Source organism: Silurus meridionalis, chromosome 16 (genome assembly GCF_014805685.1).
Source record: "Silurus meridionalis isolate SWU-2019-XX chromosome 16, ASM1480568v1, whole genome shotgun sequence".
Taxonomy (NCBI): Eukaryota; Metazoa; Chordata; class Actinopteri; order Siluriformes; family Siluridae; genus Silurus; species Silurus meridionalis.
The window spans coordinates 13,468,286-13,491,017 of record NC_060899.1 but is presented as its reverse complement, the minus strand read 5'-3'; the positions used below and the strand labels follow the sequence as shown (position 1 = coordinate 13,491,017).

The 22,732-nt window shown below is 36.1% G+C and overlaps 4 protein-coding genes and 1 long non-coding RNA gene across 6 annotated transcripts in view; 1 reads left to right on the top strand and 4 right to left on the bottom strand.

Moving 5' to 3' along the window:
- Positions 1 to 22,732, bottom strand: part of hoxc3a (homeobox C3a) — a 37,406-nt gene that overhangs the window by 12,871 nt on the left and 1,803 nt on the right. Inside the window, exon 1 of one of the 2 annotated variants that reach the window (XM_046869608.1) lies at positions 12,360 to 12,488. The exons of the other annotated variant lie outside the window; for it this stretch is intronic. The gene's annotated coding sequence lies outside the window, so the exon portion shown is untranslated. Of the gene's footprint in view, positions 1 to 12,359; positions 12,489 to 22,732 lie in introns of those variants that run through there. 2 annotated transcript variants of the gene reach the window in all.
- On the bottom strand, positions 2,863 to 5,413 carry hoxc4a (homeobox C4a). The gene is made up of 2 exons (XM_046869612.1): positions 4,521 to 5,413; positions 2,863 to 3,895 (listed from the first exon to the last, which is right to left on the bottom strand). Exons 1-2 carry the CDS (start codon positions 4,951 to 4,953, stop codon positions 3,528 to 3,530), a joined length of 801 nt encoding a protein of 266 aa, XP_046725568.1. The 5' UTR covers positions 4,954 to 5,413; the 3' UTR covers positions 2,863 to 3,527.
- Positions 12,467 to 22,497, top strand: LOC124399003. The gene is made up of 2 exons (XR_006928157.1): positions 12,467 to 12,790; positions 22,254 to 22,497. It is a non-coding gene; the product is annotated as an uncharacterized LOC124399003 (long non-coding RNA).
- On the bottom strand, positions 13,123 to 15,841 carry hoxc5a (homeobox C5a). Its single transcript, XM_046869616.1, has 2 exons — positions 15,203 to 15,841; positions 13,123 to 14,412 (listed from the first exon to the last, which is right to left on the bottom strand). Exons 1-2 carry the CDS (start codon positions 15,678 to 15,680, stop codon positions 14,183 to 14,185), a joined length of 708 nt encoding a protein of 235 aa, XP_046725572.1. The 5' UTR covers positions 15,681 to 15,841; the 3' UTR covers positions 13,123 to 14,182.
- On the bottom strand, positions 16,692 to 19,058 carry hoxc6a (homeobox C6a). The gene is made up of 2 exons (XM_046869615.1): positions 18,236 to 19,058; positions 16,692 to 17,744 (listed from the first exon to the last, which is right to left on the bottom strand). The coding sequence occupies exons 1-2, from the start codon at positions 18,636 to 18,638 to the stop codon at positions 17,437 to 17,439; spliced, it is 711 nt and encodes a 236-aa protein (XP_046725571.1). The 5' UTR covers positions 18,639 to 19,058; the 3' UTR covers positions 16,692 to 17,436.

Below are 22,732 nucleotides of genomic sequence, written 5' to 3'. Positions count from 1 at the left end.
TTTTAAATAATAAGCATTACATTTGCTAATATAAGTTTCCATACATTTCACACCCGGGACTACTTTCACATTAGGTGCCCATAAATTAGGTACTAACTTGGCTGCCCTGAGAGTTTCTCAGCTTTCAGTTGAAGGGAAAGATTCATGGCTTTTCCTCTGATCTTTGCTAAAACAAAGTTTTAACAGTTTAACATCATCTGTGCATTTCATACATCAGCCTGATTTTGACGATACAGCAACACAACCTGCTTCTAATTGTGAATGTTTTTGTTCTTTCCTGTAAAATGTATTTCATTCGTTCATCCATCCATCTTCTGTAACTGCTTCATCCTTGTTTGGGGTCACAGTAAATCCCAGAAACACTGGGCATGAAGGCACCCTGGATGGCACAACACAATCTGTTTGGAGGCAACAGGAGACCAAAGAGACAAACCAAAGGTTCACACAGATAACCCTAGGTCAGGATGAAACAGAGAACCCTGGAGCAAGAAGACAAATCTAGTGTGATTAGTCAAAAGTGTAATAGCTGAAACCCAGTCAAGATGATATAAGTTGTTTTATAAGTGAGATAAACTTTGATAGGAAATGTAAATAGTCAAAAAGTCATTGATTTGGTTTTAATCAAATACAAAATAAAGGAAATGATGTATTTGTCTTCTTATTATATATATATACTTGAGTAAGACTGGGTAAAAAACTGGAAATATGTTTTTGTACTCAATGCATATTTGTATGTGTGTCTGTATGTGTATATATACACACACACACACACACACACACACATATATGCATTGAGTACAAAAACTTATTCGTCTTATAGGTCTTACTCAAGTCAGCGAAGAAAAAAAAGGCTTTCATTAATTCTGCAGTATTTGGGCAACATTAAGTTTAAGTTTTTGGCAAAGAAAACCGACACTTTCAGGTGTTTCATGTCTGCTGGTACATCAACATCTCTAACTTGCTTTACTTTGATGAAGCCTGTGGTAGCGCATATAGAGGATACACGTTGAGAGAAAGGTCACAGGGTGGGAAAGGTTGGCCAGTTTGGTTTGCAACGAAACTAATGGGACAGAAAATGTGTCCCCAACGTGAACTCGACTCCTAAGAGTTGCCCCAAACTTCAATAAAGTAGCCTTTCAGCTTCCCGCCATGGAGGCGACAGCTTCTCGAATGAGCTTGTCGGGATGCTGCGAGCTGGCCACATTCATTTCTCTCCGCTGTCCACGCGCATAATGGCCCCTGAATGCGGTGCAGTGCGTGAGCTTTTTTAGTGCGATTCCAAAGTCGCGGACATGAAGGACAGGATACCCAAAAGCACGCTTTTTATTGCTGATGTTTCTCTTGCGGATATGTAAAGAAACGTTTTTAATTTTGTCTGCAATTTGCAATAGGCCTACCTATGTGCTAGCCCACTGCATCACAAATAACTATTGGTGTAGCAGATGATCGATGGTCTAGAATACCTCTTTCCTTTGTGCCTCGCAGCCCCCCACCTAGCAAGCCGTTGTATAATCTTCATTCAAGTGAAAGCGATTTACTATTAATCAACCCCGTTTCTAAGTTATGTGGATCTTTTCTGCCAGTTTTGTCACTGAAGGGGCCAACGTTTTCGCCCTAAAGACTCAGGTGCATGCAAGAGTTATTATTATTTTTTAAACAAACAAACAAACAAATGATGTCGAGACAAAAAAAAAAAAAAACACGATTCGTCTTTTAATTGTCTAATTTTTTTGTAAGGCAAACTGCAACTCGATATGTGTGTGTGTGTGTTTGTTTGGTGTGTGTGTGTGTGTGTGTGTGTGTGTGTGTGTGTGTGTGTGGTGTTTGTATATCCTTTGACCAGCCCTTGGGCCTTGAGCAGGTAATGATGGTGCCTGGATGTTATCAATAGCCGCGTTCTACAATAAGATCTAGGGAACTGTTTATAATAATTCATCAGCAACCTATAAGAATATTTTTGACACGTGCAAAAACGACACTTTGTTTGTTGTGTTTGCAGAATAATATTAACAAAGTGTAGAACACCACAAGGAACTAAGTGTTGTTCTATGGCGCCTCAAAGTATTTTGTTCATACCTGTAATATAAATACTACGAGTGCAGAAAACTCCAGATGTTGTACTTTGATAGCGTTTTACGTACACAAGTTGCCACAAGTGTGCCACAAGTCATAACACAACATGGTCACAACACGGTTTCTTTCTTTCTTTCTTTCTCGTTGGTGCAATGATCTACGACCCCTCAGTATACACAATTCAAATATAAGAATTACTGAGTTTGTCATCTTATGTTATTTTCATTATTTAACTTTTAAATCATTTGCTTTTTAAACCCTTCATTTTTTTTTTAAATAACTGAAAACATCACGTTGATGTGTTACCTTATTTGTTGTTGAGCAAAATGCAGTAATGTATTTCTTTGTCTACCACCATAATGCATGGAAATAATATTTGTACCCCACTGCAAGAGTGAAGCTGTGTATCATTTCTTGAATAGTGATACTGATTTTCAGACAGCAAGGGCAGCTATGCTCAAACCAGTCATAAACAAAAAAAGTGAAAAGCCTCACTTAATAAGCCATAATAATATGCCAAGATAATCAAATGCATGAAAGGGTTATTTTTTGTAGGAATTTCAGGCGACTTTAGCAAACGTCCTCCTCAGTGCGTGCAGGAGCACCAAGATATTTCCGGATACACAATAGTCATTGTTTTATAGGGATGCATCTTAATATGCCTTTTTTAATTGACATAAAATGTGGACTATGATAATGTTAGATATTATTACTAAACTTTCAAAGTCTCTACCTCGCGGTAAATATAGGCACGATATTTAATAATAAAATTCACCCAGCAAACCTATATAAAACTAACAGACACTTACTTTTATTGACCAATATTATCACAAATACACTAAAGTCGATTTATTGCATCTCACAATAATCTGGTTTTAATAGCCTAAACACAACGCCACCACAACAAAAGTAAAAGATCATTTAAAAATTGAACCTTTTCATACGACACTTAAGTCACAGCATTTTGTTCTTAGATCAACAAAGACGTTAATTTTTCTATCAGAATTGTCGATATTATTATTCTTTTTTTTTCATGTACAGTATAAAAGCAACTTTCCTTCAGTCTCGTTGTGTGAAATAAATAGAACATTTGTGCACTTCACCTTGGCAGCTGGGCACAGAGAGGCCCTCAGTAACAGGAATATAGTGTCCATAAACTGCCTTTGTCCAAAAACTGACCCTTATGTCTGGAGATTAAAACATCCTGATTCAGCATATAAATTAAACCCTGTTTCGCATAAAAGTAATTTCGCAATAATCCATGCTATATAACATGCACTTTATATAACGGTGGACTTAAAGCAAACCGTTTGGGCGCACAAGATACCTACCAAAAAAAATAAAAATAAAATATAATAAAGTGGAAAAACAAAAGCAAAAAATATATATCCTGTTATATAAATAAATCAGTCATTTCGAGCTGCTCCGTTCCTTCTCTCCGTGGAATAGTTCTCTCATAACCTCGTAATATCCTCTCGCTCGGATCCAGAGAGCTCCTCGTTGGCTGCAATGGTGTTACTGGTCGAGGCGGCCGCAACAACGCCTGCCGACGAGCCTGTGTTGGAGCCGGAGGACATGCCGGAAGAGGAGGATCTGACTTTGGTGTTTGGTAGCCTGTGGTCTTTTTTCCACTTCATCCGGCGATTCTGAAACCAAATTTTGATCTGCCTCTCAGAGAGAACCAGGGAATGAGCGATCTCGATGCGTCTTCGCCGCGTTAAGTAGCGATTATAGTGGAATTCCTTCTCCAGTTCTAACACTTGCTGACGGGTGTAAGCAGTTCTAGATCGCTTGGGCTCCCCTCCATTGTAACTAGAGTTCACTGGAAAGAGGAAAAAGCAGAGGGGAATGGAAGAAAGAAAGCAAGAAAGAATGCAAGAAAGCAGGCAAGAAAGCAAGAAAGAAAGAAAGCAAGAAAGCAAGAAAGAAAGAAAAAGAAAAAGAAAAGGAGTACAGGTAAACAAGCGTGTTTGGAAAGAAATTGTGAGCTAGAGAGGGATTTTAAGGGATTATAGATACATCGAAAAACTTCAGCACTTGTTAGTAATGAGGCCAACATTCGCACCAAATTCCGCCTGAATTATTAATGCAACACAATAAAAAAAAAACCCTTAGTATTATTTTTCTCTCTCTCTCTTTCTCTTTCTCTCTCTCTCTTAGTCCTAACTCTCCCTCCCTCCAAACACAGCGCGAGGAGCCACATGGCGATACGACTGCCTAGAGTATACCTCGGCTATAAAATTTATGGCGGGTGTAATTACCAATGCCGAGTCGTAAATCCGCCTCAATTGTGCCATTTCAAAGGCTTCTATCCTATCATGGCAGGGGCCGGTCAGGCGGATGAGGGTAAAAAAGAGGAGTGAGACAGATGCAGAGAGAAAGAGAGAGAGAGTGTGAGAGAGTTAGAATGAAGGGGAAAAGCTCTGGGCGCCACACAAGTTACATACCGGTGCTGACGTGAATTTTCTTCATCCATGGGTAAACAACTGGCTGCTTGGCCGAGGCTGTGCTGTTGGGATGCTCCGGAGTAGCTTGATTACAGGCTGAGGAGGCTGCCGGTGGAGTGGCCGGGGACAGGGGTAACTGAGGGGGCTCACATGATACAGGCTGCCCTTTCCCAAGCAGGTGGCCCGTATTAGGTAGTCCATGTCCTCTCTGGGCATCGGGCTCAGGGATGCTGGCGCAGTTGTACTGGCGCTCCTGGTAGTTCGCCCGCGGAGGGTACAACTCTTGGTGGTGATGCTGGTAGCTGGCGTCCCTGGCGCGGCCGTAATATTCGGGACTGTGTTCGGGGATGTAGTTATTTTGCGAATATTCCTCGCAAGGAGGAAATTTCGGATCGATGTAGTTAGAGTCCATCAAATACGAGCTCATGATCATTAATTTCTGGAGTGGGAAATAATTTTTCTAGCTTTGGCGTTTTTCTGCTCCATAAAGCCCTCCTACTAGCGAGCAACCCTGTAAAGTTACTTTGATCACGTGATTTGGCGGCCCAATGGCAACGAGCGAAGCAGTCCCCGGATAAGGAACCAAAGCTTCTAGCAAACATACCTTTAATTTTCCGCCATTGTGTAGGAAAGCTCTCTCTCTCTCTCTCTCTCTCTCTCTCTCTCTCTCTCTCTCTCTCTCTGTAGTAGAGCGCAAGGCCCGTTCTTTTCACACACACACAAGTGTACCATCAGGTGCCATTTGGTAACTAACGCATCCCAAACAAATGTTCTAACATTTATTTCCACGTATATCTTGTTTTAAATTAAAATGAAATTGGAATGAGTTATTTTAAACTTCTGCACGTGCAATAGCAAAAACAAGGGCAATATAAAAAGAATAATAGTAATAATAATAATTATTAATAATAATAATAATAATAACAATAATGATAGAATAATAATAATATTTGTAATAACAATAATAAATGTTATTAGTAATATTATCACTATTATTATATTTGTTGTGTTGATTATTGAGGGGGGGGTTATAATTGTATAAATATAATGTTCTGGTATCAGTAGGAATGCAGAAAATAAATATTAATAATCGCGTTTATAAATTCACTACAGTGAAAATGTGAATGGTTTTCTTCATTAAAATTTCGTGGATTACTGAACTATTACAACTCTTTAGAAACGTGAAAACACAACCCACACGTCCAGACTGCACGTTTATTTCCACGTGATATGGTCCAAAACTACCTGCAGTCATCCTAGTCTGATCTTTGCGAGAGTCGATGTAAACACATCACTGTAGTAAGAGTCCATTAATAAAAAAAAAAAAAAAAGCGTCTGCACCGTTTTGAAGGAGAACAAAATCGTGGCTTTAAAGTCGCCCATGTAATCCTGTAGAGACGTGTTTGTGGGTTTTATGTTTAGACACAAATTCGGTTCTACAGGGTACATATAGACAACTACTGAGATACTGTCTTCTGTTATGGTTGCAAAAAGGTCACATAAAGAAATACTTGATCAGGGAAGCATTGAGCATCCCCACCCCCTTTGCCCTTTTCATTAAGCGTCAAGTTTCTCTAAAGAAAAGAAACGTTGTTATGCAAAGACTCTTATGAAGAAACTAATAATTCCTTTGCCACAAATTCTTTGTTAAAACGAACAAATTGAATGAGTTAATCTCACTTTAATTAAACGTGGTATTGGCATTATTAGGACATTTTCAGGCCCATAAAGTATCCTGGAAATTGCACATTCGAGGTCATAATCATGACGTTTGCAAATCTCAATATAGTGTGATGCTACTGTAAGGTTGTAATCTACTCTAAATGATATTCCTGCTTGTAGATAGCCATGCTATTTCAAAGCTTCTCTGAACATCATAAAAAGAACCGAGCACACGACTATAAGTAAGGATTTTTGAAGCATATCTCATGCGTAACATAAGAGGAGTAACGCAAGAAGATGGTCGGAGGGGGCGGGGCTAAAGTGTAAGCTAAAAATGTAATTAATAATAGTTACAATAATCTTCTACAAAAGTCAACAGAACGTGTGCTGACATACATTTTAACGACCTGCATTACATTTATCATTTATCGTTATTAAAATAATGGTTTTGAAGCTTTAGAACGTAAATGATCTCCATATACAGCCTGAAAAAAATGAGCTGAATGGGGAAAAATACATGCCTTGAAAAGTTAGATACTCTCATCAATGCAGCAAATGCACGCGCACGCGTATACGTGCAAAAAAAAAAGAGCCGAAGGGACCTAGGGGAAAAGAGATTTTCTTTCCAGAGTCATTTTCTATCAGACTGCAAATTCCTAGGTGCACCCCACATGAATATTCAGGCAGAAACACGCCGTGCACAAAGCACGCGCATGACAGCAGTGGTGAAAAATAAGTTTCTGTTGTTCCCCGGGGTTTTATTGTGCGCGTTATTACCATATGACCGCTCGGTAACCTGCACGTCTATGGCTTTGCATTTTTCCCCTCCAGTTTCTAAACAGGTTTAGAGGCAGATAACGTATCACCTTCTCTGTGTATACCTTCTTGTATAGGTCATGGCCTAGTTGAAGGTGCATCAAATAATTCACGCTTAATCATCCTGAATAAAGTTTGGGAACTTTGTTAAGGGCAAACCGATTTCCAAAACGCTATGGGTGCATCCAAATGCATTGCTGAGAAACACATCCTAGCTTCATCTGCCTCATCAGGATTTAGAGAGGCTCGCCACTTTGAGTCTAGGGTAGGTGGGATTTTTTTGTACAGTCCACCCCCTCCAGGTTGAAAACACCCTCATCCACCCACTTGGGCCAGCTCTAGTGCTGCAGACGCATTTTAATATTAGTTAGACATCCTGACCCTCGTTTCACCTCACGCGTTTTACTCGTTCCAATAGTTCACTGCCAAGCTGTTATTGATGAGCGACCAGCGATGAATATCTTCTGCACCCAAATGGCCTCAGATCCCGCACGAGCTCAATAACTAGTTATTGAGAGACTTAGGGTAAAAAAAAAAAAAAAAGTCCTGCGGGCTTACTTGATGTTTCATTTGTATGTTTGTGGTTGTTCCTTTTTTGCTATTATTTATAGTGATGGATGGATAGATAGATAGATAGATAGATAGATAGATAGATAGATAGATAGATAGATAGATAGATAGATAGATAGATAGATAGATAGATAGATAGATAGATTTCATTTCAATGTCACTCCTACTAATAAACAATTCACAGAAAATTTTGTTTCTATTAATAAATTCTATTTTGCTTAAAAGCTTCTAAAATATTAAATCACATTTCTAACAAGATCCATTATTTCTAGCAGCATCCATTAATGCACAATTCTTCATTAAATGGCCAAAGAAAACTAGCTAAGATCAAGATTGGCAAAAAATTATGTTTGGAGAAACACATGGATAATATAATATCAAATAATATCAAATATCGATATATTTTAAAAAAAATTGTTACTACATTTTTACCGTCTTTTTTCTTAACTTGAAGATTATATATATGTGTGTAATGAAATGGAAATATATATATATATATATATATATATATATATATATATATATATATATATATATATATATATATATATATAAATCAGCATATTAGCTGAAATTATACCATCTTAAATGATTATTCTGTTAATTAGGCCAACGAGATGTATTCAGCTCATGCTATCAAAATTATTTCCTTAATGGATTTGTTTATTTCTGGCACTAATTGACCCACGACTGTAAACCCACTCTTTTAGACGTGTGCACACGTGTATAGAACATTTCTTTTACTGCGTCACGTTGATTTTTGGATCGTGCCTAATGTAAACATTGCAGAGCTTTTTAAAGATATACAACCACAATATCCAGTTAAATCGTCTGTACAAAGGTCAAATCATTTAATTGTCTTAAAGATCTCCACAGTTATGAATTACAATATTATTTTTATTTTACTTTTTAATTACATTCTTTGTTTAAATAAATGCACAATAGGAGTCACTTAGAGATCGATATATGGCCGAGACATAAACTGTTTCAGAGCCAAATAGCATTCTCGAACTCATTAATCAAAAAAGAAAGAAAAGCAAAATGCTGTAAATAAACCGTGTTTCTTATCAGGTGGGTCTGATTTACAGGTGACTCGTCGAAACTTGTATATTCATGTCAATACAGAAACTAACTCAGTAACCGAATGTGGGCAGAACTGAGATGTAAACTTGCTTTGCATTCCCTATTAAAATGCCCTGGGTTTGCACTTATTATGGTGCAGCAAAGGTTATTTCTTCTCAAAACCCCCAAAAAAGAGGACAGCAAACTGACTGGGAATGCAGGAGAAAAACAACACAAGGATATATAACAGCACCCCCTAATGGTCGTTCATGTATTATATTCTATTGTAAAATTAACAATAAACATGTTAAACTATTGTAGGGAAGCACCATAATAACTAACTGCTCGGTTATTATCTTCATTTAAAATAAAAAAACTCTTCACTGTTTTACCTACTTTTATTTTGTTGTCTACTGCTCATATCATTTTTAATAAAATAAACAACCTTACACATAACATTTGGCATTTTGATTTAATATTGTTGGACCTAAAAATGTACTTTGCATTAAAAATTGATTAATATAAATTTAACTTAAAAAATAAAATAAATGCAGATATAATTTCAAAAGTTTGAATTTTATCATTAAAATTAATGCATTATTTTAATCTTTCTCCCACAATACTTCCACTTTTTGTGACAGAGGTTGTAACTTCTCAGTTTCTCCTTCAGGATCCTCATACATTTACTAAAGCCCACTGTGAGACCAGGTAGGCCCTGGATGATAACCCCCTTTGTTCTTCATCAAAAGGGGCATTCCTTATACAGTCCTAGTGGATAGCTCTAACATGAACTGGATTCTACTGATGCATATCTTCCAGATTTTTCCAAAATCTTCACCAAAGTGTAAATTAAGAGTTAAACAATTGGTTGCCTAATAATTTATTTTAATATTATTTAAAAAATAATATTATATATAAATATATTATATATTCTAATATATATTTATATTACATAATATATTTATATAGTATGTAATATAAATATATCATATATTCTATTATATATTTATACTACATAATATATTTATGTATTTAAACACACAGTTGTTCAGCAAGACACACATTATTTGAATATATGTTTTTATGCTTGAATACACAACAAAAAATTATTTTACTCAACCTGTGGATCAAAAGAAACATTTCGCTCCCCCATGTTGCTTCTATCACCCTCAGGGCAGCACCCGTAAAGGTCACAGTTGTATGAATTAAGAAACATACACAGTGATTTCAAGAACCACGACATCATCTGCTACTGTAATAATAATGCAAGGCAGGTGGTGACCTTCAATTAGTTGTATTTCATCATGTTTACCTTCACGCTGTCCTTCATTTTCACTTCAGGGGGTTAGAAAAACATCTGATGCTAAAACCTAAAAGCTAACATATTTATTTCATTCTTTTATGACCCATGTTTACACACTTACACATTTTAATTTTAGTCATTTTAAAGTAGACTGACATTTTAACACTGACCGTCACCATCAGAATTCTATCTGTGGAAGTGTGATAGTATCAATACAGTTTAGTTTAAAACATTTCACAATATATTGTTTTACAAAATTACAATTATTGACTACCCAAACACACACACACACACACACACACACACACACACACACACACACACACACACACACACACACAATAACCTTTACATTTATAACCTTTCTGAAATAGGTTTTCTTTTTGTGTGAAGTCTACTTTTCATATTTAAAATAGCTGGTTGTCCAACAAGAAACCTACAGTAAAATAATAATAATAATAATAATAATAATAATAATAATAATAATAATAATAATAATAATAAACTTTTCAACATATTTTCTGATTGTAATACAATAATGAATTTAAGACAGTACCCAAACCCTTGTCTTTTCTCGAAGAATGCATGCATGGTTCTTTCCAGTTCACTTCCCTGAGAAATGCCCTCTGACTGGCCCTGGTATTTACAACTCAATGGTATTTACAACTATAAGCCTCTTGAATTGGCTCCTTTTTCTACAATCTCTCTCTCAAAATCTAAAGCAATACTAACAGCTTATATATTAAATAGTGATAATAATAATAATAATAATAATAATAATAATAATAATAATAATAATAATAATAATATGCTACCACAGGGTCTATTATTATTATTATTATTATTATTATTATTATGTTTGTTTACTTTTAGCATTAGCAGTAGTAGTAGTGGAAGTGATGCTAATAGTAATTCTTAAATGAACTGCATCCTGACAAACAATACTAATTTAATTTTGGAAGAGTTTCTATCGTATCTATAATTATATTAAGGTGTTTGCCTCACAGATTATTCATCATCATCAACTAGGATCACTCTGACAACTATCTCTCTATCTGCAAAATAAATATATCTTATAACTAAAAAGGTATTAGAAAAATGTTTAACCAATAGTGTGGGCTAATACAAAAAGAAAGAAAGAAAAAAAGAAAGAAAGAAAGAAAGAAAGAAAGAAAGAAAGAAAGAAAGAAAGAAAGAAAGAAAGAAAGAAAGAAACAAACAAACAAATACATAAACAAATAAACAAACACCCACCACCAAAAATCCTAGACACTGTTGATTTTTTTTAGCACATCATCACTGCTACTAAAAATGTATTTATTAAAATAATCCCACCAGAATTATTCGACTATTGCATTAAAGGTTTTATTGTTTCACAGCATGTTTTACAAAATAAACTCATCTAATGATCATCTCCATGAGCTTGAGATCGTTTTACAAATAATATAGTGCTAACTGGGGTTTTTTATTACTTTAATAAGCATGACGAACAATTCGTCTTTAAAAGGGAATATTCTTCTATTCAATTCATAAAGTTCCAGTCACATAACATAAATTAATTCCTTAAGTATTTAAACAGTGTGAGAAAACAATATGCAAAATACACATCACAATTTCTAACACTTGTGTACTGATATAACGGTCTAGCAGGACCCTCACAAAACGTACAAACTGAATGTTGCTCGTTAATTCTGATCGCATTATTTTTTTGGATAAAACCAGCGTGTGAAATATTATATATAATATCTTCCAAACATATCTTATATATTCTATATTTAAAAAAATGGAAACGGAAATTCGTTGATGGTAAAAAAAAAAAAAAAATTGTATAAAGAGCAGAAACCAAGTTTCAGCTTTTAGTGACAATGCTGTGTATTGTTGTTCACACTGCCCTGTACATGACCCCAGTGCACAACACTGCAGGTTTGCCCTGCACATGACCCGCCATAATGTCTCATATAAAGATCTATGTGCTGCGCTTTGGGCTCTCATCTGCAACCCAATACAAGATGACTTAAAATACGTTCAAGCTCCCAATGCAACTTCCTCCACTTTTGGATTATGACTTAACCTACTCGTTCAACACACATATACGCTGTAATCATGTTGTATTGAAATCCTTGAAATCATGTGCAACATAGGTTTACCAGACCACACACGCATCACGCTTGCAAATGTATAATTTGTGTTTAAATGAACGCATCGTTAAAATAATGACATTGCAGGAAGGCCTAATTTGAACACAACTTTCCAGAATCAATGTAGAAAGAATTCACAAAAAAAAAGAACAGAGCACATTAAGCACTTTCAGAAACAATTTCTCAAAACCTACTATCGAATTAAAGCCCCTGAATAATTCCCGAGAGTGTTCCAAAGTAGAGGATGTATTTAATTTGAAACTGGGAAAAACGAGATGATCAACTTACTGCGATCGCCAGGGATCCATTTACGAGAAGGGGAGTTTTGCCGAACCGCGTACTGTGACACAAATAAAGTCGTACTGACCGTCCTGAAGCCGTTCTCTCGTTCTAAAATACGACCACCCAACAGCTGCGATTGAGGACAGTTAAGATTATATATGATGTAAATATATTGAGGGTTTGTCAAGTCTTCCAGGCCATAAAATCCACTCTAATGACCCCACGTGCTCTCCATGAACCAGTCGCTGGTCCTGCTTAAGGCAATTGGCATAAATAACCCTCAAAACTTCAAAATACGTGGACAGAAAGCTAAAAAGGCGGCCTTCTTTAAAAAAGCAACTTAGTAGCCACAGTTGCAGAGAAAGTGTGTGTAATAGTCAAGAGAGTGTGTGTTGAAAGTAGGAACGCCATGGAGATTTCGAGAAGCCCAAGTTTAGGTGAGTAACCGCAAATAAAAAATCATTTTGATGTGGAAAGAAATTGTTTTAACTACAGAAATTTTTATTTTTTTTTTATGATTCTTAAAACTCCAGAATAAAATTCGGTACGATACAGAAAATGTTGAAGGAAAATAAACTTCAATTTAAGTTAAATTAGAAAATAAAAATGACTCAGAACGCATTTTCTATTTCAGTTCAGATACAATCATTAATGTCTAATACTGTTCATACACACATGCATATATTGCTTTCTTAAAAAAAAAAAAAAAACGATAGAATTAGTTTTGGTTTATGTAGTTTATTGAATCATGTATGACCAAATCCACATTCATTCTTTACACTATGTAGATCACAAATGTTCAAACTTCCGATCGTCTGTTGAAATAGGAAACAGTTGTCACTGTTTGAGAGGTGTGAGGAAACGCAGTAAAACTTTATTGGGGTCATAAAGTTTTATGCCTCAGTCTGAGGACTACCGTAAATAATTGGCCCAAGGGAGATGACCGGAGAGATCCCATTGTACCTCATTATTTAAAATCCTTATGATTTTTCTGCAGGTACATTCAGATAATAAGACCATTTTTGCTTTTTTATATAAACTCTAAATATCAAAGTCTTATATGGTCTAACTTCTCATAACCACACAAGAGATCACTGAACAATAGGGCCTTTATTGAAGATATACATCTTCCCATCTCATTCATGTTGCATTGTTGTGAATGTTTCTTGTTGGTAATGGACTGAATAAGGATTTAAAAAAAGGTGATCTGCTAATCATTTTATTTCGATTATTATTACCATCGGATGGACCACATTTGATTTTGACATGTGACATGTAAAATGTACGTTAAAAAACCACATTTTCATACAGGTGCAACATTTGAACTCTGAGAACTGAACATTACACTTGGAAAACTTTTTGTTGTTGTTGTTGCATCGCATTGATGCTAATACAAACAGCCAATTGTGGAAAATCACACATTCTAAGCCTTCATTTTCAGCATTACATTTACACAATATGTAAGCATGACCATCTAATTGGAACATACAATGAGTAATATTATATTATCATATCATATAAACAGACATCCATTTAAAAAAACAATGCAAACCAAATACTGAATTAATATGCCATAAAAATAATTTTAAATAATTCGAATTGCATGTGCACTTGTTAACCTGCTGCAAGTTGTGGATTGGGTGTACCCCAAATAAACTCCACCCCGTTGTCAGTGTGTCGTCAGATGAACAAATTGTGAGGACAAAACGTTACATACTTACAATAAATTAAGACTGTAATCTATCAGTTATAATCTGTTGTCAGCTTTAAAAAGCAAGGACCTTGAAACATTTATATTAATAAACTTTTCTGGTTTGCAGGTATATTTGCTATACCACCTTATCATATAGTGCACCTTTAACTTTCAGCTTTGAGTCCTTCTTCCACTTCATGCGACGGTTCTGGAACCAAATTTTAATTTGTCTCTCATTCAGGCATAGGTTATTGGCAATCTCGATTCGCCTGCGACGTGTGAGGTATCGGTTGAAATGGAACTCTTTCTCCAACTCCAAAGTCTGGTATCGGGTGTAACTGGTTCGTGACCTTTTACCGTCTGAGTCTGAGTAAAAAGATATTGGTTACATCCACGAAAAGGAAATCAAAAGCATTATAGCGATGCTCTTCTACAGTTATATGTAGGACTACATTAGTGGTGGGGTCTAATGCTACATAATCCTAAAATAAGATGGGTGAAATGAAGAAAATAGATGTCAATGAAGCCGGCGATGACTCTTTGTGTGGTTATAAACGTTTAAAGCACTTTAAAGGATTAGGGAGTGAATGGAACCGGAAGCAGGATTTGACTGTCAGCTAATCCCTACAAATTACATCGTTCAAACTTTAAATTAAAGAACTAATAAATAATATTTCATATGACCTCTAGTTGAAGTAACATTATTTCCATGGTCTAAAACCCCTAGCAGGCGCTATAGTGGTGACTTACAAATTATTTGTTCCTATTCAAACATCATGATATAGCAACAAAAAAATGAACAATATAAATCTTTCAGATTTCCATACTGATTTTTGCAGGGGAACAAAACAAATAGAAGTCTTAATTAATTTTCAATATCATATATAGTCTTCTATTTTTGATTCTTTTTTTTTTTACCCAATTATATAGCAGTAAATTTGCCTGCAGATCACAGTAACGGGACAGGTTTACGAGCAATAGGTACCTTTCGTATATAAAAATTTACGATCGTCAGTTTTATTATTTCCTGTTTTTGGCCTATAAAGCACAAGAAATAAAGTATGGAGGGAGCAGACCGGCATGGGATAGAAGGATGAAAACATGAGATGCGCAGCTTTGCTATTATCATAGAAAAATAGATTAGATGCAACTTTACCGTGGCTAATGTGTAGCTTGGTCATCCACGGGTATATCTGCGGTTGCGACTGGGTCTGGTGCTCACTCGAGTTAGTTTGTGGTTTAGTCGTTGGCGTGATCTCCATTTCACCAGGCTGACTTTTGCCGCTGGGTTTTTCCGTAACTTCCATAATCATCTCTGTTTTTTGGCTCAACAGTCCTTGGCTGAGCAGGTTGTACCCGCGTGTACTGACACGACTTGGGGAACCGAGAGCTGCGCAAGCCTGGCGATGTGGTGAAGCGTTGATCCTGGCACTGTTGTGCTTATTCATCGCCTCCCGTTTCGGAGACTCGGAAACGACTTGAGAAGCTAACGTTCCACTGAGATCGAGCCCTCCGTAAGCATAACTGGACTGCTGAAACTCTGAGACAGTCCCATAGTTATCAAAAGTGCGCATACCATAGGAGGGTGCATCGTGCGTTTGGTTACAAAAAGAGTTTCCCACGTACGAGCTCATTCTACTTCGATGCAAAGTAGCCTACACTACAGAAAACCAACTAGAAGCACGTAGTCAGACCAGAACCCAAATGGACGTACAACATACATAGGTTAATTTTGTTGTTTTCTAATCTTGTTTATTGTTTTGGATTTGTCTCCGTTAGAAGTTAAAGGGGTTTTACCCTAAAAGGGCAGGATTTATAGGTGGCGGGATATCGCTTGCTTTTTTTCACGATGCGTGTAATGCCCAAATATGGGATGCTTAAATAGGATCACGTGCAACTGTTGGCCAGTCATAAATTGGCTTGATCCCCCCCGAGATTATTGATGAATAAGGGAAACGTGTCCGATAACTTTGTGGTATGGAGACCATCTAAGCGTTTGGGCAAAAAACACGTGAGACAGTTAGACAAGAGCGTCATCTGGTGTCTGATATTTGGCAAAGCTTAGACACGGGCACCAATACTATTGTCGTTGGTGGAGTGAAATGCTGTATTATGTGCTTCATGTTTTCATTTTTTTACAACCCTTAAGAAATACAAGTGTTGATGTTCTCAAGTACTGAAATATTGAAAGATGGGTTCACCCCAAACGATTGCTTAACCCTACTATAAACGTGTTGATTTTTCGGTGTAAGTAAGGGTCGTTTTTAGCATTACGCACGATTATAGCCTGGTAACTTAAAAAAATAAAATAAAAAATAAAAATAATAATAATAATAATAATAAATTGTCGTATGTGGTTATTTTACAGCAGAAATATTTGATTGACTGTATAAAGTAGTCTGTCGATTCATAAAAAAATTAGCAATGCTACACAGATGAATTCAGTTTTTGTGTTATTGAGTTTACATTTCAATTACACCTACTGGGAAAATAGTTTTTTGCTTTGTGAAAAGAATTGTTCAAACGTTCAGAACAACACCTCAAGTGTATTGAGTTTGCATTAAAAAAAAAATATATTTCTTTAGCTCAGTAAACACGTTTTTCGCAATGATTCAGGCAAAAAAAGAAGATTTGTCTTTAAAACAATTTATTAAATAATACACATTTTGGACAAAATATTACACATGTAATTGCAAAACAATGAACGTCTTCATTTTCATTGTGGATTTTATTCACTCAAAGACAACTTTAAAAGCATGACAAAACGTGTAGGTTTGAATTCAATTGAAATCAGCTGAACAATATAATGAAATATTTTGCCATTATTATAGAGGCGATTTGTAAATCCGCGCACTGACTGGATTCAGTTATTAAAATTCATACGAACGTAGGTAGCATGGATCCCACCGGTGTTGGTGTTAACTGAACAAGAACAAAATAACCCATGTGCATAGATTACATTTCCTTCACATTTGGAATGGTAATAGTACTGGTAGTATTCAATGAGAATGCCCATTGACCCAATTTGTTTACATTTTTCATAAGTATAACTATTTATAAGCCTGCACAACACTATACTAGTAAGACTTGTGGCCAAACAACAGCGTATGTCATATTGCATGTAAGCTGCCCAAAATGGGGCAAAACGTAATTAATACAAAGTGTGATTGACATAATTCTGCATATCACCTTTCTATTCTCTCTCTATCTCCTCTCTCTCTCTCTCTCTCTCTCTCTCTCTCTCTCTAGCTCTCACTGCACGTGATAATATGATCAGGAAATAAGTGTAAATGTATATCAGAATACAGTCCATGCAGTTATATTTGCATTTCAGATAGTTTATAGGTAGTTACGTTGCAGTGTAACAGGCGTTTACAAATGGGAAAACTACTAGTCTTTGTTTTTCACTTCTTCTTCTGTCTCCTCCTGATTGTTCTGTTTTTCTTCCCCCTGGGCAGAACCCGTCGAATCTGTACCAGTTACAGTCGAAGTCAGGTTGGTTTCTTTCTTCCATTTCATGCGGCGGTTCTGGAACCAAATTTTGATTTGGCGCTCAGTTAAACAAAGTGCATTGGCAATCTCTATCCGTCTGCGTCTGGTCAAGTAGCGATTGAAGTGGAACTCTTTTTCAAGCTCCAGTGTTTGGTATCGGGAGTAAATCTGTCGACCTCTCCTTCTGTCAGAGCCGTATCCAACTCCTGTTAAAAAAAATAATAATAATAAAAGTAGAGCATAATTAAGAGTTTGGAATGAATTCATTATTTGTACATTTGACTTTAATACAATATAATTAGTCTAATACGTGAAAAAGTTTTTAACATTTTGCAATAGATTTTCCACAAACTATTACACTTTTACAATTGATATTAGAAACGTGTGATTCGCAAGATGTTATTTATTAAAAGTCTGTTTAACAATTAACGTTACAGAAATACACAAAAATTCAACAATAGATGTGTCAAATTTGTAGAATCACATAAGGTGCCAAAGCTTTTTTTTTTGGTTCTTTGCGAACCAAAGGGAAAGTTTGACCAAATGGGAATTGCCTCTTTTTTTAAAAGGGGCCTTTTATAAACTGACGATTTACTAGAGCTTTATGGGGTCATAAAATGTAGGCTCGCTGTTACAATGGCATATCGTAAAAACCGAGTCACTCCACCACAGTAAAAGAACTGAGCTCGAAACTCACCGCTGTGCGAGTTCATGCGCTGCATCCACGGATAGATCTGAATCTGGCTCCCTTTTTGCTCCTGCGCAACGCCTCGACCGTGCTCCAGGCTGTACTCCTGCGCTACGTGGCTTTGAGCGTTGATTCCAATGCTAGTTTGTCTGCAGCTGGGAAGCACTTCCTTGTCTTGAAGGAACACGTTAGATCCATACTCGTACGGTCCCCGGCTTGACCCGAACACAACATTGTCTTGGGGCGAGTAGAAGGGGGACGCGTAAATCCGGTTCTGGGTCACAGTGGAGCCGTAAGACGAGAAATGTCTGACAGGATCGTACGTGGTCGTATTTAGCGGCATGTTAGGCAAAACCTCTTGGCCACCGGATAAGTGACAGGAGAGTGACGGGTTCGCGAAATACGAATTCATGCCTTCCCCTATCGCCCTCTCATCAACACTGCCTTTTCACTTTTCAGGACCACTTGCTTAGTCTCTCACGTTCCCTAAGTGTGCGCCTAAGTGTCCAGGTTCCTCACCCATATACTCAAGCGGGTGTCCCCTTCCTGCTTTGCAAACTCTTTTTTTTTTTTTTTTAGTTCAGTAGGATTTCAGTAATTTTAATTTCTAGACTACGGTTAAGACGCGCCACCCGTGTTATAGCCAAGGCTTGGCTCAAGGAAAGACAATATGACAACGTCACCTGACTTGTTTCCACCAATTGAGAGCGCTGTATACGGAGGAATATGTAGCTTGTAGCTTCATATCCCACTGGTTTCAGTTGATAATGTTTAAGGAAAACAGACAGTCTCTCTCTCTCTCTCTCTCTCTCTCTCTCTCTCTCTCTCACTCACTCACACACACACACACACACACACACACACACACACACACACACACGCGCGCGCACGGCACACACACACACACACACACACACACACACACACACTCAATCTCTCTCTCTCTCTTTCTCTCTTTCTCTCGCTTGCTCAATCACTCTCCTCTTTCTTCGATTAAATGGTGATATGACCCACGTATACAGTAATCAATGCATTAATGTCTAGAGTAAGTCAGAGAAACAGGCAAACAACTGCAGGATGTGTGGTTATAGAAACTGAAATGTGATATATTTCAATTTAGGACAGAACACATCATATCAAATGATTATAATATCAAAATATCTTCATTTAAAAGCTGATAGGTTTCATCATTCTGCTTATACGCTGACAAACTCAATTACAATCTTGCTTCTCTCAGATCATCATTATTATACGTAAGTGAAATGTTATTATATTATTGTAATATAATTATTAATTATAAGTGAAAATTGAGTGAGTCTCTTTAAGGCTTTTTTTATTTATTTTTTTACAAATATAAGTAAAAAACGAATTTCAATATACTTTATTTGGTAAACATTGGGTAACATCTCTTGTGTAGCAGCAGATGTGTTTATTTGGGTTTTTTTTGTTTTTTTTGTTTTAAAGTCTTACAGTACAAAGAGTTTCTTATTGCCGTCGAAATAAATAATGTTTCTTTATGTTTATCAGCCAGAATACATGTGAAAGACATTTCATATTTTACTCTGCTGTGTACGTCCCCTAAATAGTTGCTTTCGTTTCCTCATGTTTTCTCGGTTATGGAAGGAAACCGTCTGTGCATTTCCTTTCGCCATTTGTATTGAATTGAAGATTTTTGTTGCTCAAAGGACAAGAGGAAGGCGGGGGATGGGGCATCGTACAAAAGAATGCGTCAAAAGCGCCTAGGTGCCATAAAAGTCAAAAACCAACTGAGGACTTCCAGCTCTAAAGCAATTATCGTCTCAACACTGTCAGAAGAATGCTGCTTAAACACAGCATTTATCTTTAGTTCAAAACTATCTTGCGTTTCATAAAATTGTTTGGAAAGCAAATTATTTAAGATTAGATCGGTACTGTTTACTATAGTTCACATAACCTGGTATTTGCTGTACATGCAAAAATTTTACAGCAAACGCATATAATCGTTCAACAAACCAAGTGCTTCAATTCCAGTAAGAAGTCTGTAACCTGCATTTTTGCAAATCTGGTTTTGCGTTTTGAATGACCGGTAAATGGCCATTCGGTCAAAATTAGAACAGTCACGTTTAAAAAAAAAAAAGAGTGCAGGAGACATTAATGCAGTCCGCATGACGGAACGTGTGAAGTTAAAAACAGTGGCTCTGACAGAAGTGTGTACGACGTGAGACTGACAGAGTTTCAACTTTAATTGCAAATGATAATGAAGTCGAAACGTCGATGGAAATTGCTTATTATTTTAACGAATTTCAGCCATAGACTTCAGTAAAAAAAAAAAAAAAAAAAAAAAAAAAAAAAAAAAAAAATTATATACACAACAATAATGAAAAACACACCGCGACGCCGAGGACATTAGTATCTTATATTGATCATTAAAAACATTCCAGTTTCATCAAAACTAACGAATAAAAAACAACAACGAAAAATATTTTTACAAACTAGTAACATTTTCCGTTGAGTTGTAATCTACATAATACAGTTGACATGTAATCATCTTATACTTAGTAGCCATCTATCTATCTATCTATCTATCTATCTATCTATCTATCTATCTATCTATCTATCTATCTATCTATCTATCTATCTATCTATCAACATGCAAAATAATAAGTGGGAAATTATTCAGTGCATATCAATTTTATTTATATTTGCGCATTTAATTGTATAATAACACACGTTCATATATATATATATATATATATATATAATTTGGATTGCTGGAACATATTTTTAATTACACATTTTTTATTTATTTTCAACTAAAAAAAGCATATATTCTACGCACACTATGCGTGGTTATGAGAGAATAAGCAACAGGATAAATAGTGTGCAGTTAATTACAAAAAAAAAATACAATAAAATACATCACAATTTTAAGTATAAATAATCCAAATGGTTGCGGGCATATGGTTTGATCCGTATTATATCATTATATTGGTGGGGTTTTTATTCTAATAGCCACATCTGGACAAAAAAGATCTAAGTAGTTTCACGAGTCTTTGCAGTTATGGGTGTTTGATGGGTCTAACAGCTTGATTCTCAATCGCTTTGAAAAGAAACTTTTTGATTACGAGTGTGTTTAATATTTTAGAATTTTCAAACAAAAGAGCAAAACATGCCGAACTAAAGAAGTTTTTGGTATGCAACTCGGGGAAAAGAAACAGCTTAAGTGTTTTATTGCGGCCCTTAAGACAAATCACATGGTTGTGTTTCGCCTTTGCAAGCGGCAATAAACCCAGAGTCCGTTTGGTCTGTATTATATTGACTTGACAAAACCTGGTCACTGAGAAATGCTTCACCAAAACTTTATCTTGATGCGTGCAGGAACAACTGTGACGTGAACAAACGGTTTTCAGCTGCAAAAGCGAAAAGATAGAATTTGCAATTCTGCTTATGAATATTTTCATTGGCCTCTTTAACACATCATTTTTTCCCACAGAAAACCCAAACACTCAAATCCCATTAGACGCTGTTCCAGACTCAATTTTCCCAGCGTTTGCTAAAATCTTGTGGATTTATTTATTCATTAAAGTATTATATATTAACGCTAAATGTGTTTGATATTGAAAGCACCTTCAACAAATATGCAAAACCTTTGTGCGGTTTGGACTTTACACTGCCTCTGTTTATTCTAATTACAGTTGAATTCTATTCAGTGTTATACTTTTTAAGAAATCTCCTATTATAGCCATAAGCGCACAAGCTACATAGGCAAACAACACATTATTGTTTAGGAAAATGCACACTGTTCCTTGCACACACATTTGTTTTTACTGTCTTTTTCATCCCAAATAATGCTAAATATAGTAACCATGACTATAATCAGAAAGTAGTTGTACATTTGGATCACACACACACATGCACGCACGCACACACACACACACACAAGCGCGCAGACGCACAAAATCATATAACAACATTTAAACGCATAATGACTCATATTTTATCAAAAGAGCTGATGTCATGAACTGGAATGTTTTGTCTTTCCTTTTAGACAGAGACCCAAGGCGATATTACAGAAGACAGAAGATTCTACTTTACAACCAGCAGCAAAATTCACAGCATTGAATCAATCACAAATAAAACTCTACCTGGAATGCATTGCTTTTTAATAAAGGAAATTGCTAAATATAACTAAAGTCACCCGTCGTGCAAACACACACCATGCTGTCTGTTGTGTCAAAGACGTCTGTTTAACTTTTATCTTTAAATATGAATAAAGAAACTGACAAAAACTATATTGTTTAATATATTTGTAATTTTTTTTTCATTTGAGTATATTAATTGAGATTAAAATACACCAACACAGTGCACATACGCCAGTGATTTCCTGTGCCTAAGACAATATCCAGCTTTATACAGTATTTATAACTGAGACGCCATTGGCGTATCCTGGACATCTGTTGCTCTCTACACGAGCCTCGTCTAAAAACTGGGCACAAGGTGGCAGTATTGGTTGATTTGATTGCCATG